Here is a 17,123-nt window from a genome sequence, read left to right as displayed (position 1 = left end):
TTCAGTAATTTAACAGCACATTTGGACCTTTACAGTTCTCTAATATTCTGACATGCAGGTAAACACATAAATATTCATATTTTTAGTATTCAAGTGTCAAGTGTTGAGTATTTTATTTTACATTTTTGTGATTTAATTAATTATTATCTTTTTATCAACTCACAAACCCGCTTCAGTTCTTATATTAAGCCCAGTTTGGGAAACCCTGCAGGTGTAATGTTTAATGCATTTTATAATACTTATATATATATATATTCTTTCACTTTGCTTTTTTCTATATCAGCATGATACATTTAATGATAAGTATAAAACAAGTTTGATTGTAAGTAATCTAAAAATCAGTGAGAATACATTATTTTAAAATTTTTTTTTTTTCTAAAATTTATATAATTTTCTATCATTTTAGAAATATTTCTAAAATTAGTTACTAACTACAGTTTTCATCATGTAATCTGTAATCAGTAATGGACTACAATTTGGTTTTATTTAAAATCCACCCAGCACAGCTTATCAGTGGATGATGGCAGGTCACGTGACTCATCAGGAGCGGCTCCTGCCAGTCATCTGAACATTGAACCCATTTCTTTTAGAAAACATATCAATCTGTGAGAACATGAAGGAACTGTAAATCTGGACAAAGTTTTCAGTCCTACAGTAAAAGTGTAGCAATCAGGATGCAGTATTTCTGCAATTTTTAAGGCTGTTGTTGATTTATAGACTCGCAGACACACCTGTTTTACACACGTGACTCAAACTGAACCAGTAATCACAAGGGTTCAGGGAAAGAGACACTGAAGTGTAGTTGAGCTGTTGTGTGTTGTGTCTCTGTATTCATGCAGTAAAATGGCAGAAGCCAGAATTTCTCAGGATGAGTTCATGTGTCCAGTGTGTTTGGATCTCCTGAAGGATCCAGTGACCATCCAGTGTGGACACAGTTACTGTAAGAGCTGTATTGAAGGCAGCTGGGATCAGGAGGATCAGACAAGAGTCTACAGCTGCCCTCAGTGCAGAGAGACCTTCAGTCCAAGACCTGCTTTAGCTAGAAACACCATGCTGGCTGAACTGGTGGAGAAACTGAAGAAGAGGAAACGTCCTGCTGACTGTGATGCTGGAGCTGGAGATGTGCAGTGTGACGTCTGTACTGGAAGAAAATACAAAGCCGTCAAGTCCTGTCTGATGTGTCAGGAATCTTACTGTCAAATTCATTTTGACATTCATGAGGAATTTCATTTACGTAAGTCACACAAAGTGATTGATGCCCCTGGACGACTGAAGGAGATGATCTGCCAGAAACATGAGAAACATATGGAAATGTACTGTATTACTGACCAACAATGCATTTGTGAGCTGTGTACAAAATATGAACATAAAAACCACAACACTGTATCAGCCGCAGCCCAGAGGACAGAGAAACAGGTATTTAACACTAGCAATCAAGTTAATACTCAGTGTAGTGATCCAACAGTCAGATTGTTTTCTGTTTAGAGCCACAGATTAATGATACAGAAACACTTTAAATTTGAAGCTCTATGTCTGTGTCTGTGTCAGTTTCACTTTTATAATACTTACACTTGTAGCGTGAAACAGTTTTTAATATTCATTCACTCATGTACAATAGTGGTAAACTATCAATAATCCCTTTTAGAGTTTGAACCTACAGTCATTAGTTATCAGTTCCACTTTTACTTGATTCATCTGTTCACATGATGATTTAGTGCCAGTAGTTTTCTGTGAGATTCACTATCATCTGTTTGTCCTGCAGAAGCAGCTGAAGGAGACGCAGAAGACGCTCCAGCAGAGAATCCAGCAGAGAGAGAAAGATCTCCAGCAGCTGAGAGAGACTGTGGAGTCTCATAAGGTGAGTCTGGAGAAGAAGAGAAGTTTGTCTCTGTCTCAGTTCAGACTCACTGAAGCTGAATCACTGTGTGTCCTAACAGCGCTCTACACAGACAGCAGTGGAGGACAGCGAGAGGATCTTTACTGAGCTCATCCGCTACATTGAGAGAAGCCGCTCTGAGCTGATACGACTGATCAGAGATCAGGAAAAAACTGCAGTGAGTCGAGCTGAAGAACAACTGGAGCGACTGGAGCAGGAGATCAATGATCTGAGGAGGAGAGACGCTGAGCTGGAGCAGCTTTCACACACACAGGATCACATCCAGTTCCTGCAGGTAACACAGATCTACAAGAACAGGGTCAGAGTGGACTTGAGCAGATCCTGCTGTGACAGAGACTCACAGAGAAACATTTCATGAGTGTCTTATTATATAATCATCTTTTTTTGAAAGAGACGCCGTTTACAAATGGATCTCATCTCTGGAAATCTCTTAGGAATTTTTTCTCTGAGCTCTTTCTGCTGGAAGATATATTTAGCTGTCAAACACCACTAGCGCCACCAAACTTCTATAATTTAATGGTCCTTTTGAAATTTCTGTGCCTCTAACTGCTCTAAAAATATAAATGTTCATTCTAATCTCTGCCTTTCCTGAGCAAATCTACTCAACCCTACAATCAGACTCCATTGATGTGCTTGATCTCCCTTACCAAAAAGTAGTATACTCCAAGTTTATTTTATTAAGTATACTTAAGTAAAGTTCAAGTATATTTTTAAGTATACTTTATGTAGCAAGTATACAAATATCAGTGTTCTAGTAGCATACTTGTAAGTGTACTGTTTCAATACTCCTTGTGACAAAATTGGCCCACTTTCTAGTATATAAAAGTATACTTTTAAGTATACGCTAGTATATAAGTGTAAAATTTTGAGTACACAACTAGTTTACCTCTATGTTTGTAGTTTGTACTGCAATTATACTAAAAGTGAACTTAGGTATAGGTATACTGATAGTTTACTAATTAAATACTTTGTACTTTTTGAAGTATAGTCTCAGTAAACAACTAGTTTATTAGTTTTATACTGCAAGTATACTCATACGTTTTCTTTAAGTGAACTTTACATCATACTTTAAGTATACTACAATGTGCCTATTTAGTTATATGAATATTTGAACATAAAAAACATCCAAAGAAAGAACAGGGTATCTGCTTGTAAACAAAAACATTTTATTCTAGTTTCATGCATTCTTTTTTTAAACACTTTAATGTGGGTAAGTTTCATAAAAAATAAAGAAATAACATTTTGAACAAAAAGCTGAAAAAAAGACTATGAATTGGATTCAGAATGATAATCAAAACGTAGATGGAGTCGATCAACACCCCAAAGCTTGACTATAATTATTACCTCTTCGTCTGTCAACATTTTATTCCATAACGTCACAGTTTTGATGCTGTTTCATGTCAGATGATCGTGTTACATGTGTTAGTATCTGTTGTTTCTTTTTCTTCTTCACTTGTGTTTTCATGGAAATTCTGTACAGAAGATGTGTACTAGCGCCCTCTACTGTATAATAATGAAAACACAGATTCTAGTATAGTTCAAATATATTTACATTTACATTTATGCATTTAGCAGACGCTTTTATCTAAAGCGACTTACAGTACAGTGCATTCAGGCTAACATTTTTTTTAACCTAACATGGAACACTATTTAGAATATTTAGACTTTCTGTAAGTTTAAGTCAAGCATACTTAATGTCATTTTAAGTATATTTCTGAGAAGTACATAAATTGTGGATTAAATTTTTTTTTTCCTAATTTTTAGTTTAAAAGAAGTATACTAATAGCACACTTGAATAAACTTCCTTTTCGTAAGGGCTGTTAGATGGATATTTATTGTTTTAACAGATATTTAATCATCCAAACTATTTCCAAGAAGGTTTACATATAGTGTAAGTGGCAAATACTAGAATCAGTAGCTCTAATGTGATATAATGAATATGAGAAGAACGAAGCTGATGCTGTGAAAGTGCTGGATTGAGGTGAGTTACTAAAGATCAGTCAAGTCCACAAGAGCCGAACAAACCTGATCTTCCTGGAGGTTATTGGGTGAAGTGCGGAGCTGATGAGTTTTGATTTCTGTTTTCTGTAGAGTTTCCAGTCTCTCTCAGCTCCTCCTGAATCTACAGATGTAAATGATGATCTCTTCAGTTCTCTCTTCTCTTCTGATGCTCTGAGAGAATCTGTCCATCAGCTGAGAGACAAACTGGAGGATTTCTGCAAAGAGGAGCTCAAGAAGATCTCAGACAGAGGTAAAGTCCTGGAGATTCATCTGCCCTCAGAAATGGGTCCATCATCATCTCATATCGTGGAGAACATCATATTAGAAATGTCTTAGGAATAGATACAGGATCATGAGAATCACACTGTTCATGTCTGTTAATTTCCACAGTCACATTCACCAACATTGTTCTCTGGACCAGGAAGGACTTCCTACAATGTAAGTCAGTAAGACAACAAGCAGAAAACTCTCTGAGTGTGTTCATGTTCTTCCTGTAGAAGGTGAAAGAAGAGTTTTATAACTGATGATGTAAACAATGATTTGCACTGATATCTGGTCATCTGTACTGAGACACTGATGATACGCTGAACATGAAGAGTTCAGCTTCATGAAAATATCAAACAGATTCATAATTCCTGATTCTGGTGTGTTTTATCTCCATCAGATTCCCGTCAGCTAACTCTGGATCTGAACACAGCACATAAACGCCTCCGTCTGTCTGAGAACAACAGAGTGATTACTGAGACTGACACAGTCCAGCCGTATCCTGATCATCCAGACAGATTTGATGTGTCTCAGGTTTTGTGTAGAGAGAGTGTGTGTGGACGCTGTTACTGGGAGCTGCAGTGGAGTGGAGATAAAGGTGTTTGTATAACAGTGTCATATAAGAGCATCAGCAGGAAGGGATCAAGTAATGAGTGTTCGTTTGGATGTAATGATCAGTCCTGGAATTTGGACTGCTCACATTCCAGTTACTCATTTGGACACAATAACATATGGACTGATCTCCCTGTAAAGTCCATCAGCAGTAGAATAGGAGTGTTTGTGGATCACAGTGCAGGAACTCTGTCCTTCTACAGCGTCTCTGACACAATGAGCCTCAACCACACAGTCCAGACCACATTCACTCAGCCGCTCTATCCTGGGTTTGGTGTTTATATTGGATCATCAGTGAAACTGTGTTGATGAATCAGAATAGACTGATGAGAAATTCTACCTGTAATGCTTGAGCTGCAAGATAAATCAGTAACACTGAGATGTTATAGAGTCTCTTCTTTTCTCTTCATGACATTAATACTGCAACTGAGCTTCTTTCACTATAATAATGTGAATAATGTGTGTAACAAATCCTCATATAGACAGTAAGATTAGTGTGTGTGTAAGTCCTGTTTCTGTGCTTTTCTCAAACTCTGGGTGCTTTCACACTTAGTTCGATTGCCTGGTCCAAACCTGAGCTCGATTGCTCTTTGGGCAGGATAAGCCATAAATTGAGTGAGTAATATATAGTGAGTGTGTGAGTGGCGCACCGATGATACAGGAAACTGATCCAACACAAAATATATTTATTTATGTACATAATTGTAGGAATTTTACATAGTAAGGACTTTATTGATGACTTTAACAATTTTTTTTGGCTGGAGTTATGACAAAATATGATCGGGTCTTAATAGTTGGAGATTTTAATATCCATATCCGTTGTCCCTCTAAGCCATTCGTTAAAGATTTTTTAGATCTTATTGACTCTTTTAACTTGGTATAGTTTCTGAATAGCCCTACACATGAGCATGGGCATACATTCAGTCTGGTTTTGGCGTATGGTTTACCTGTTTGCAATATTGAGGTATGTGATGATACCTTCTCTGACCACATGCCTGTTCTGTTTGAAATGTATTTCTCTTGTAATCCTAAACCAATTGTCCCAGCTCGTCATTGTCATTCGTTTAGTCCTAAAACTGTTGAATTGTTTTCTGATGCTTTTAAAAGTATTGATGAGGAGTATGCAATGTCCTCTTTTTGTCTAAATACTGAAGAGTTAACTCTACTATTTAATTCAACATGCCATAACATTTTAGATAAAGTTGCTCCATTTAGGGTTACTCGTGCTTAACCAAAAGTTGAACCTTGGCTAAATGACACCACTTGTGCAGTTAGACAAGAATGTAAGAGAGCTGAACGCAGTTGGTAAAAAAGATAGGCTACAGGTGTCTTCCAATATTTTAAAGGAAGGTTTGCACAAATATCAAAAGACTGTTCAAATTGAAAATTCTAAGTACTTCTCAGATATTATTTCTAACAACTCACACAAGCCTTGTGTTCTTTACAGTACAGTACTATTAATAATGCTTTGAATACTCCTCAATCAACTAGTTTGGAGTTTACTCTCCAGATGTTTGAAAACTTTTTACATGTTTTTGTTGATAAGATTGCTGTTGTTAGAGCGCTCATTTTACTTCCTTCTGTCGATTTGTCTATCACCATTATGTGCTCTGCTGTTTTTGACCAGTTTGAGCCTGTGTCTCTTTCCTTTTTGAGAGATATCTTAACTTAAATGAAACCATCTGCCTGCTGCATAGATATCATTCCTTCTCAGTTTTTAAAGAATGTTTTTGAAACCCTTGGACTGAAATCATAAATAATAATCTGGCCTCAGGAGTTTTAAACATGCAATAGTGGTCCCATTGATTAAGAAATCAAATTTGGATAACTCAATTCTTGATTATTTTAGACCTATCTCAAAACTTCCGTTCCTTTCTAAAATATTAGAGATCGTTGTTTTTATTCAATTACAATCATTAAGTCAACATGGTTTGCAGGAAGTGTTTCAGTCTGGTTTTAAATCACTCCACAGCACAGAAATGGCCCTGTTGAAAGTTTTTAATGACCTGTTACTTGTTACTGACTCGGGTGATTATGCTGTCCTCATGCTCCTGGATCATACGGCTGCATTTGACACTGTAGACCATAACATCCTGGTTTCTCGGTTGGAGCATTGCGTTGGAGTTAGGGGAACTGCGCTGGAGTGGTTTAGATCTTTTTTGTCTGACAGAAGTTTCTCAGTCCGCCTTGGGGATTTTGTGTCATCCTCTGCATCACTCTCGTGTGGATTCCCTCAGGGTTCCATCCGTGGACCTATCTTATTTTCATTATATTTACTTCCGTTAGGGTTCATTTTTAGGAAATACACAATCTTGTTTCATTGTTATGCAGATGATACACAACTTTATCTCCCCTTTGAATTGGAAAGATTGTTGTATTTACTTCCGTTAGGGTTCATTTTTAGGAAATACACAAGTTCAATGAAGAAAAAACAGAAGTCATGATATTTAGACCTGGCAACACATGTGACCCTCTTGATGTAGGTTTGAGTGTTATAAAATCATTTGTAAAGCCAAATATTAAAAACCTGGGTGTTATAATGGACAGTGTTTTTAAATTGGATAAACAAATTTAATCCGTAATTAAATCTAGTTTTTTTTTCAGTTGAGGCAGTTATCAAGATGCAAAGTCTTTTTTTGTCTTTCAATGATTTTGAAAGGGTCTTACATCCTTTTATCTTGACCTCTCGTGACTATTGTAATGGCCTCTACGTAGGAATCAATCAGGCTTCCCTTAAACTGTTCCAGATGTTACAAAATGCTGCTGCTCGTCTGTTAACAGGGACACGCAAGTGTGAACAAATTACACCCATACTGGCTTCTCTTCATTGGCTTCCTGTTAGTTTTATAATTGATTTTAAGATTTTAGCTTTAGTTTATAAGTCATTAAATGGACTGACACCAAATTACCTTTCTGATTTAATACAACGGCATAATCCATCAAGAGCCCTTAGGTCAGCTGACAGTTTACTCTTGGTTGTACCTCGAACAAGGCTAAAAAGCAGGGGTTACCGGGCTTTTGCTGTCGCAGCCCCAAGGCTTTGGAATAACTTGCCCCTATATGTTCGGCATTCCCAGACACTTGCTGTTTTTAATTCCAGTCTTAAAATGTATTTGTATACTCTGACATTTAACTCAGTATGAGAGCTGTTGTGTGTATTTTTGTTAGTGTTAATATCTGCTATTTTTTCCCTGTGTGTAAAATTGTTTTATTTTGTTTATGCTTATACAGCACTTTGGTGAACAATTGTTGTTTTAAAAAAAGTGCTCTATAAATAAACTTTGATTTGATTTAATTTAGCAAGATATTAAACATGAACATATATCTGGTATAAATATCTGAAATTGATTCTAATATACAATGAATAATACAATACAAGCCTCTGTTACTATATTGCTCTATATTGTATTGAAATTAATGGTTTTGGATGTATAGTTTTGTGTATTTAGGTTTGTGTCATTTTAAGTCAGCATTATTTCTCTAAATAAGTTATGATGTGTATATTTTTAATGTTCTGATTGAACATCTATTTCAGACTCTTAAAGATCTCACAAATTTTATGGCATTTTATTAGCATTGTTTCCATAGAAGTAAAATGTTATCTTGAATTAATTAATAATTTAACCAATGTTAAAATCATTACCTACTTCAAAATTAATGTTGTTAATGCAATCATTGCTGAAACATTTGAAGTTAGCCTACTGTATACAGTAAATACAAACACTGTAAAAAAATTACATAAAGAGTAAATAACTGTGCAAGGCGAATTAAGGTATATATGCATACAAATCATAAATCTTTATTCAGATTTTGTGAGCACTTTGTCATTTGTAATACATATTTTGAAGATATAAAATGCCAGTTAGGTGACGATTTCAATGCTATAACATTAATCAATAGGACGTATGGGAATAATACTAATATGGTGGCACAGAGGCTTCACGTTTGTGACGTCATGAGTGATCCGGTTCTCTATTATAGATTAGTAATATTTACAAAGTTTGTCCAATTCAGGATTCAGGATAGCTGTTTCTACGTGTAATTAGCTTTGATTTGAAATAAAACGGCACATCTTTGTGGTGCAGGTGACACAGAAGATCATACGCAGCATACGGTGATATGGAGAGACATAGAGGAGACCGTTGACAAAGGAATTATTGAAAAAAGTTGTTATTTATGTTTTCTTCGCTTACAAAAAGTGTTCCGATTGCTTCATATAACCCAGATTGCCCGTCTGATGGCAGATGGAGTATTCTGACGACGACTTTCAGACCTTTTCTGGACCTTGACACTGTTATTTACTTGGCAGTCTATGGGACAGTCACAGGCCTGCCGGTTATATCTTAAATTGTGTTCTGAAGACGAACAGAGCTTTTACAGGTTTGGAACGACATGGGGTTAAGTGATTAATGACAAAAAATTTCATTTTGGGTTGGAGTATCCCTTTAATAGTGGCCCACTTCCATGATTCAGTAGGATTGTGAACCGTGCACTCCCGAGTTCAGAAAACAGATTCACATTATCCAAAAGAACCGAACTCTAATGTCAAATGATCCCGGGTACACACCAAAAGTGCTCGTGTAAAAGCCCCTGAAAACATTTAGTTTTTAATGTAGAGCCACATATAATTTTTATTATAACAATCAAAATGACCTTTTAATTCAAATAATCACACACAGTCAATAAATCATTTTCATTATTCACCTTGTGTAGCCCTGACCTTTTTCAGTGTTCTATGTTATTTTGTCTTCCAGTGTCACGAGTCAGTGTTTTTTTTTTCATGCATTAAATAGTTAAACACTTTTAACTGTTAACTGTGGAATTCCTTTTTATTTTATTTTTGTGTCTCTCCGTGTGTGTTCAGTAGTTCAGCAGTCTCCTCACTGACCGGAGTGTCAGGTCAGCTGACCGATCAGAAGTTCTGGGGTGCGTTTCCCAAAAGCATTGTTAGCTAACTATGGTGGTAAGTTCTATTGAACTCTATTGGTAAAGACAGATCTGGCGACCATAGTTGGTTTTGGGAAATGCTCCTCTAGGTAGTAATCTGGATTACATCATCAGATTCCAAAAATTAAGTACATGAAATTAGAGTATAATACATTTTAAAATGCTCATACTCAGATTATAGTTACTTTTTATGAATTACATGATTACATATTATTCACACAATGGCAGTAAATTATTCATAATTTATTGATTCTTCCTAATTACTTTTTTTAAATTATTTTTTATGATCCTTTCTAAAAATCCTGTCATAACATTTAGCTTGGACTACATTCACAAATGTCATGTAAATAAATTAGCAAATCATGCTTCTGAATTTGGGGGGAAACCACCTCTCAAGCAATTAGAGCATGTATGAAACAAAAAATTATGCAAGTTACCAAACACTAGTGATGTGTAGCTGTGAAAAACTTTTTCTTCATCATATCTAGTGACTTTCAGTAAGTGATGTTTTTATTAACAAGGTTTGGGAGGAGCACATTCAGATAATCAGTAACTTCAACACAGGTGGAGCTCGTCTAGATAATCAACTTAATTAATTATTAGCTTTTTATCAACTCACAAACCCGCTTAAGTTCTTATATTAAGCCCAGTTTGGGAAACCCTGCAGGTGTAATGTTTAATGCATTTTATAATGCTTATATATATATATATATATCAGTATCAGTATGGTACGTTTAATGATAAGTATAAAACAAGTTTGATTATAAGTAATCTAAAAAGCAGTGAGAATACATTATCTAAAATTAGTAACCTATAATACGTTAATAACTACAGTTTTCATCATGTAATCTGTAATCAGTAATGGACTACAATTTGGTTTTATTTACAATCCACCCAGCACAGCTTATCAGTGGATGATGGCAGGTCACGTGACTCATCAGGAGTGGCTCCTGCCAGTCAGCTGAACATTGAACCCATATTTCATGCTTTACAGACTCGCAGACACGTCTGTTTTACACACGTGACTCAAACAGAACCAGGAAAGAGGAATCACAAGGGTTCAGGGAAAGAGAAACTAAAGTGTAGTTGAACTGTTGTGTGTTGTGTCTCTGTATTCATGCAGTAAAATGGCAGAAGCCAGAATTTGTCAGGATGAGTTCATGTGTCCAGTGTGTCTGGATCTCCTGAAGGATCCAGTGACCATCCAGTGTGGACACAGTTATTGTAAGAGCTGTATTGAAGGTTGCTGGGATCAGGAAGATCAGACGAGAGTCTACAGCTGCCCTCAGTGCAGAGAGACCTTCAGTCCAAGACCTGCTTTAGATAGAGTGACAATGCTGGCTGAACTGGTGGAGAAACTGAAGAAGACCAAACTTTCTGCTGACTGTGACGCTGGAGCTGGAGATGTGCAGTGTGACGTCTGTACTGGAAGAAAATACAAAGCTGTCAAGTCATGTCTGATGTGTCAGGAATCTTACTGTCAAACTCATTTTGACCGCCATGAGGCATTTCATTCACGTAAACCACACAAAGTGATTGAAGCCACTGGACGACTGCAGGAGATGATCTGCCAGAAACATGAGAAACATCTGGAAATGTACTGTATTACTGACCAACAATGCATTTGTGAGCTGTGTACAAAATATGAACATAAAAACCATGACACTGTATCAGCCGCAGCCCAGAGGACAGAGAAACAGGTATTTATGATGCCAACCCCGCAGAGGACCTCAGATGATGCTAACCCTAAAACAACATACAGAACTACCAAATTTTGCTATAAGTTTGAGTGCATAATTGCTGTTAATAGTGTTCATCGTCTGTTTGTTTACGTCTTTAATTGATTTTTCCGAACATTTTTGCCGTATGCACATAAAGTGACAGTCATCACTGATAAAATACTACTAAATATTGTTGAAACATAATTTTCTGTAAAGTTGCTTTGAAATGATTTGTATCATAAAAAGCACTATACAAATAAACTTGAATTGAATTGAATTTAAAATTAGTGATCAAGTCAATACTCAGTGTAGTGATCCAACAGTCAGATTGTTTTCTGTTTAGAGCCACAGATTAATGATGCAGAAACACTTTAAATTTGAAGCTCTATGTCTGTGTCTGTGTCAGTTTCACTTTTATAATACTTACACTTGTAGTGTGAAACAGGCTTTAATATTCATTCACTCATGTACAATAGTGGTAAACGATCAGTCTTCTCTTCTAGAGTTTGAAGCTACAGCCATTAGTTATCAGTTCCACTTTTACTGTATTCATCTATTCACATGATGATTTAGTGCCAGTAGTTTTCTGTAATATTTACTGTCATCTGTTTGTCCTGCAGAAGCAGCTGAAGGAGACGCAGAAGACGTTCCAGCAGAGAATCCAGCAGATAGAGAAAGATCTTCAGCAGCTGAGAGAGGCTGTGGAGTCTCATAAGGTGAGTCTGGAGAAGAAGAGAAGTTTGTCTCTGTCTCAGTTCAGACTCACTGAAGCTGAATCACTGTGTGTCCTAACAGCGCTCTGCACAGACAGCAGTGGAGGACAGTGAGAGGATCTTTACTGAGCTCATCTGCTCCATTGAGAGAAGTCGCTATGAGCTGATACGACTGATCAGAGATCAGGAAAAGACTGCAGTGAGTCGAGCGGAAGGACGACTGGAGCGACTGGAGCAGGAGGTCAATGATCTGAGGAGGAGAGACGCTGAGCTGGAGCAGCTTTCACACACACAGGATCACATCCAGTTCCTGCAGGTAACACAGATCTAGAAGAACAGGGTCAGAGTGGACTTGAGCGAGATCTTGCTGACAGGAGACTTATTTATATAGTGCTTTTAACAATACAGACTGTAACAAAGCAACTGAACAGCATTAAATAGGAAAATAGTGTTTCAATAAAGCAAAAAGGCAGTTCATCATTGAATTCAATGTCACCATCCAGCTCCGATAATTTTAAATAGCATCTGTGCAATCAAGTCGATGAAATTGCTGGAAATTAAGTGGCCCCAACTAAGCAAGCCAGAGCTAGGAAGGAACAAAAACTCCATTGGTGACAGAATGGAGATAAAAACCTTGGGAGAAACCAGGCTCAGTCGGGGGGCCAGTTCTCCTCTGGCCAGACGAAACTGGCAGTTCAATTCTAGGCTGCAGAAAAATGTCAGATTTTGCAGAAGAATAATCTGTTTCCTGTGGTCTTGTCCTGGTGGTCGTCTGAGACAAAGACTTTACAGGGGATCTGTATCTGGGGTTCATCTAGGTGTCCTGGTCTCCGCTGCTGATCCCTGTTTCTTGTGGTCTAAGTACTGGGTCCAGGTGACTGCAGTAACCATCTGATCTGGATACAGACTGGATCTGGTGGCTATGGTGACCTCGGAATAAGAGCGAAACAAACTAATATTAGCATAGATGCCATTCTTCTAACGATGTTATGGGAAGTGTTCCCGGTTCCGGTTTACCTAATTGATGCAGCCTAAAAATCCTTTAATGGATTTGAGTATTAGAAATGTGTTATTGTGTTATGTGTAAGACAGGTTAAAGAGGTGGGTCTTTAATCTAGATGTAAACTGACAGAGTGTGTCTGCCTCCTGAACAATGTTAGGTAGGTTATTCCAGAGTTTGGGCGCTAAATAGGAAAAGGATCTGCAGCTGATCTGCCTACAGTTGATTTTGATATTCTAGGTATTATCAAATTTTCTAGGTTGTTGTTATCTTGGTTATGGCGGAGAATTGGAGTACTATATTGGATTGTTAGATTGTTTAGGTGGTTAGGTGTTAAGGGATTTATGGGTTTATTAGTAAGTTAGTTTTTAAGATTTTTAAATTGTTTGATAGGGAGCCAGTGCAGTGTTGACAGTACCGGGCTAATATGGTCATACTTCCTGGTTCTAGTAAGAACTCTAGCTGCTGCATTTTGGACCAGCTGGAGTTTGTTTATTAATAACCAATTAAAATGTATTAACCAATAAAGCATAATCTAACCTTGAGATCATGAACGCATGAATTAACGTTTCTACATTTGACATTGAGAGCATTTTTGAGATGGAAGAATGCAGTTTTACAAATGCTAGCAATGTGGCTTTCAAAGAAAATATCAAATAGCACACCTAGGTTCCTAACGCCTGTTTCACACATACTCCGTCTGCAGTGCGTATGCGTTGCATTTTTTTTTTTTACGCACCCATGTTAACGGATTCCAGCGTTCACGCGGTTGTGGTCCGTCAGTGCGTTCCAGGAGCGGTGCGTCTGCAGCAGTGCAGCGATCGTTTACGTACCGAGTCTATTTTTGCTGCGCTGCACACGCTGAATTAAAGTGACAGCGGATTGTTTGCGCTGAACATGGATTGACACGGAAATGCAGTAATTTCACAATAAATTGATACAATTAAAGTGTACTGTGTTTCACAGTCAACATGTGGCTTTTTGGCTATTTTTAAAACAAGACAAAAGGGCACTTTTAGATAAACAAGGAAAACAATATATTCACTTTTATGGAGGCAGAAAAACAAAGTTCTTTTAAAACCCGTGGGATTGCTTGTATTAAAGATTTAAATGCAAAAGACAGAACATGGATTGACCCGAGAGTCGACTGTTTCTGTCAGCGGTGAGTTTTAATTTTAAATGTTTGTGATAGCCTAACAAGAAAAGTAGGCTAAATCTTGTGTTTAACTTGAGCAACTTATTATACAAAGCTAGAAGTCAAATGCATAAATAATACCTTGTTTATATTTGAGTTTAAACTAATGTCTATGAAAGATTGTTACTGTACTGTGATAGAGTATCACAATGCTGAAAAAGCTTTTTTAATTATTATTATTTTTTTTTACATTATTTTTAATCAAAATAATGGACAAATGTTGTGTTTGTGGTAAAAAGCCGCAGATCAGTAGCGGACTGCAAACGCGTCCTGTGTGAAAGCACAGTGAGTCCGTGCTGTTTCTGCATCGCATACGTAACGCAAACGGACTGCATACGCACTGCAGATGGAGTATGTGTGAAACAGGCGTAACTGATGACAAAGAACAGAGCAGCCATCAAGTCTAAGACAGCGTTCTAGGTTATTACATGCAGAGTTTTTAGGTCCTATAATTAACACCTCTGTTTTTTTCAGAATTTAGCAGTAGGAAATTACTCCTCGTCCAGGTTTTTACATCGACTATGGTACTAAATTGGTATGTTTTTCCTGGCCTCGAAGAAATATAGAGCTGAGTATCATCAGCATAACAGTGAAAGCTAACACAGTGCTTCCTGATGACATCTCCCAAGGATAACATGTAAAGCATGAAAAGTAATGGCCCTAGTACTGAGCCTTGAGGTACTGCACTTGTGATCGATATGATACCTCTTCATTCACTGCAAGGAATTGATGGTGGTCAGATAAGTACGATTTGAAAGATGCTAATGCACTTCCACTAATGCCAACAAAGTTTTCTAGTCTATTCAAGAGAATGTTGTGGTCAATAGTGTTGAACGCAGCACTAAGATCAAATAGCACTAATAGAGAGATACAGAACAAGAGCAACACAAATCTTATGTTTGTTTAGGTTATTGAGTGAAGTGTGGAGCTGATGTGTTTTGATTTGTTTTCTGTAGAGTTTCCAGTCTCTCGCAGCACCTCCTGAATCTACAGACGTAAATGAAGATCCCTTCAGTTCTTTCATGCCTTCTGATGACTTAAGAGAATCTGTCCATCAGCTGAGAGACAAACTGAAGGATTTCTGTAAAACAGATGAGCTCAAGAAGATCTCAGACAGAGGTAAAGTCCTGGAGTTTCATCTGCTCTCAGAAATGAGTCCATCATCATCTCATATCACGGAGAACATCATATTAGAAATGTCTTAGGAATGGATGCAGGATCATGAGAATCACACTGTTCATGTCTGTTGATTTCCACAGTCACATTCACCAACATTGTTCCCAGAACCAGGAACGACTTCTTACAATGTAAGTCAGTAAGACAACAAGCAGAAAAACTCAAGAGTGTGTTCATGTTCTTCCTGTAGAAGAGTTTTATAACTGATGTTAATGATGATTTGCACAGGATATCTGGTCATCTGTACTGAGACACTAATGATGCACTGAACATAAAGAGTTCAGCTACATGAAAACATCAAACAGATTCATAATTCCTGATTCTGATGTGTTTTATCTCCATCAGATTCCCGTCAGCTCACTCTGGATCTGAACACAGTGAATAAACTCCTCCGTCTGTCTGAGAACAACAGAGTGATTACTGCCACTAGAAGAGTACAGTCGTATCCTGATCATCCAGACAGATTTGATGTGTATGTTCAGGTGTTGTGTAGAGAGAGTATGTGTGAACGCTGTTACTGGGAGCAGGAGTGGAGTGGAGATAATGGTGTTCGTATAACAGTGTCATTAAAGAGCATCAGCAGGAAGGGATCAAGTAATGAGTGTTCGTTTGGATGTAATGATCAGTCCTGGAGTTTGTACTGCTCTCATTCCAGTTACTCATTCATACACAATAACATATGGACTAATCTCCCTGTAAAGTCCATCAGCAGTAGAATAGGAGTGTTTGTGGATCACAGTGCAGGAACTCTGTCCTTCTACAGCGTCTCTGACACAATGAGCCTCATCCACACAGTCCAGACCACATTCACTCAGCCGCTCTATCCTGGGTTTGGTGTTTATAAAGGATCATCAGTGAAACTGTGTTGATGAATCAGAATAGACTGATGAGAGATTCTACCCATAATGCTTTGAGCTGCATGATAAATCAGTAACAGTAGATATTATAGAGTCTCTTCTTTTCTTTACGACATTAATACTGCAGCTAAAATTCTTTCACTGAAATAACATGTCTGAATAATGTGTGTAACAAATCCTCATATAGACAGTAAGATCAGTGTGTATGTGTGTCTGAGTCCTGCTGAGTGATGATATGTTTCTGTGCTTTTCTCAAACTCTGGGTGCTTTCACACTTGGTTCGATTGCCTGGACCGAACCTGAGCTCTTGCTCTTTGGACAGGATAAGGATTATATTTATATTGTTATTTTTGGTTATGTTTATATTTTTTTTTGTTTTTTTTTTTTTGGTGTGAGTTGTTTTTTTTGTTTAATTAATAATTAACTCAACGTTAAAATCATTACCTGCTTCCAAATGAATGTTAATGAAATCATTGCTGAAACATTTGAAGTTAGCCTACTGTACAAATAAAAACACTAACAAAATTAAATGAAGAGTGAATAACTGTACAAGGTGAATTAAGCTATATTTGCATTCAAAGCTTACATCTTTATTCAGATTTCAGAATGAGCACTTTCATTTGTAACACATATTTTAAGCGTGCCATGTTTATCATGTTCGTGTGATGTTCGCTGCTGTAATGTATAAGAACGTAACTTTTTAATGCACAGGTGAAATTCCCGACGTTGAACAAATAACT

At 37.2% G+C, this 17,123-nt stretch overlaps 2 protein-coding genes across 2 annotated transcripts; both read left to right on the top strand.

Moving 5' to 3' along the window:
• Positions 1-795: 795 nt before the first annotated feature.
• Positions 796-5,098, top strand: LOC109107392 (tripartite motif-containing protein 16-like; the record flags this gene model as incomplete). Its single annotated transcript, XM_042714929.1, has 6 exons — positions 796-1,416; positions 1,763-1,858; positions 1,938-2,171; positions 3,989-4,148; positions 4,289-4,336; positions 4,563-5,098. Coding segments are annotated over 6 exons (1,680 nt in total), but the record flags the coding sequence as incomplete, so codon positions are not given.
• A 5,675-nt stretch (positions 5,099-10,773) lies between these two features.
• LOC109083564 (tripartite motif-containing protein 16-like) lies at positions 10,774-16,395 on the top strand. Its single transcript, XM_042714949.1, has 6 exons — positions 10,774-11,421; positions 12,063-12,158; positions 12,238-12,471; positions 15,307-15,469; positions 15,610-15,657; positions 15,872-16,395. Exons 1-6 carry the CDS (start codon positions 10,849-10,851, stop codon positions 16,393-16,395), a joined length of 1,638 nt encoding a protein of 545 aa, XP_042570883.1. The 5' UTR covers positions 10,774-10,848.
• Positions 16,396-17,123: the final 728 nt, after the last annotated feature.

The sequence above is a fragment of the Cyprinus carpio genome, chromosome A24 (genome assembly GCF_018340385.1).
Source record: "Cyprinus carpio isolate SPL01 chromosome A24, ASM1834038v1, whole genome shotgun sequence".
Lineage (NCBI taxonomy): Eukaryota > Metazoa > Chordata > Actinopteri > Cypriniformes > Cyprinidae > Cyprinus > Cyprinus carpio.
The sequence above is the reverse complement of the archived record's forward strand: the minus strand, read 5'-3'. Positions and strand labels throughout refer to the sequence as shown.

Excerpts from the sequence above, each read along its gene's own strand:
- LOC109083564 (XM_042714949.1), top strand. The coding sequence starts at position 10,849 with ATGGCAGAAGCCAGAATTTGTCAGGATGAGTTCATGTGTCCAGTGTGT. Across the intron at positions 11,422-12,062 it reads CCCAGAGGACAGAGAAACAG|AAGCAGCTGAAGGAGACGCA; the intron begins GTATTTATGATG and ends TTTGTCCTGCAG. Across the intron at positions 15,658-15,871 it reads CAGGAACGACTTCTTACAAT|ATTCCCGTCAGCTCACTCTG; the intron begins GTAAGTCAGTAA and ends TATCTCCATCAG.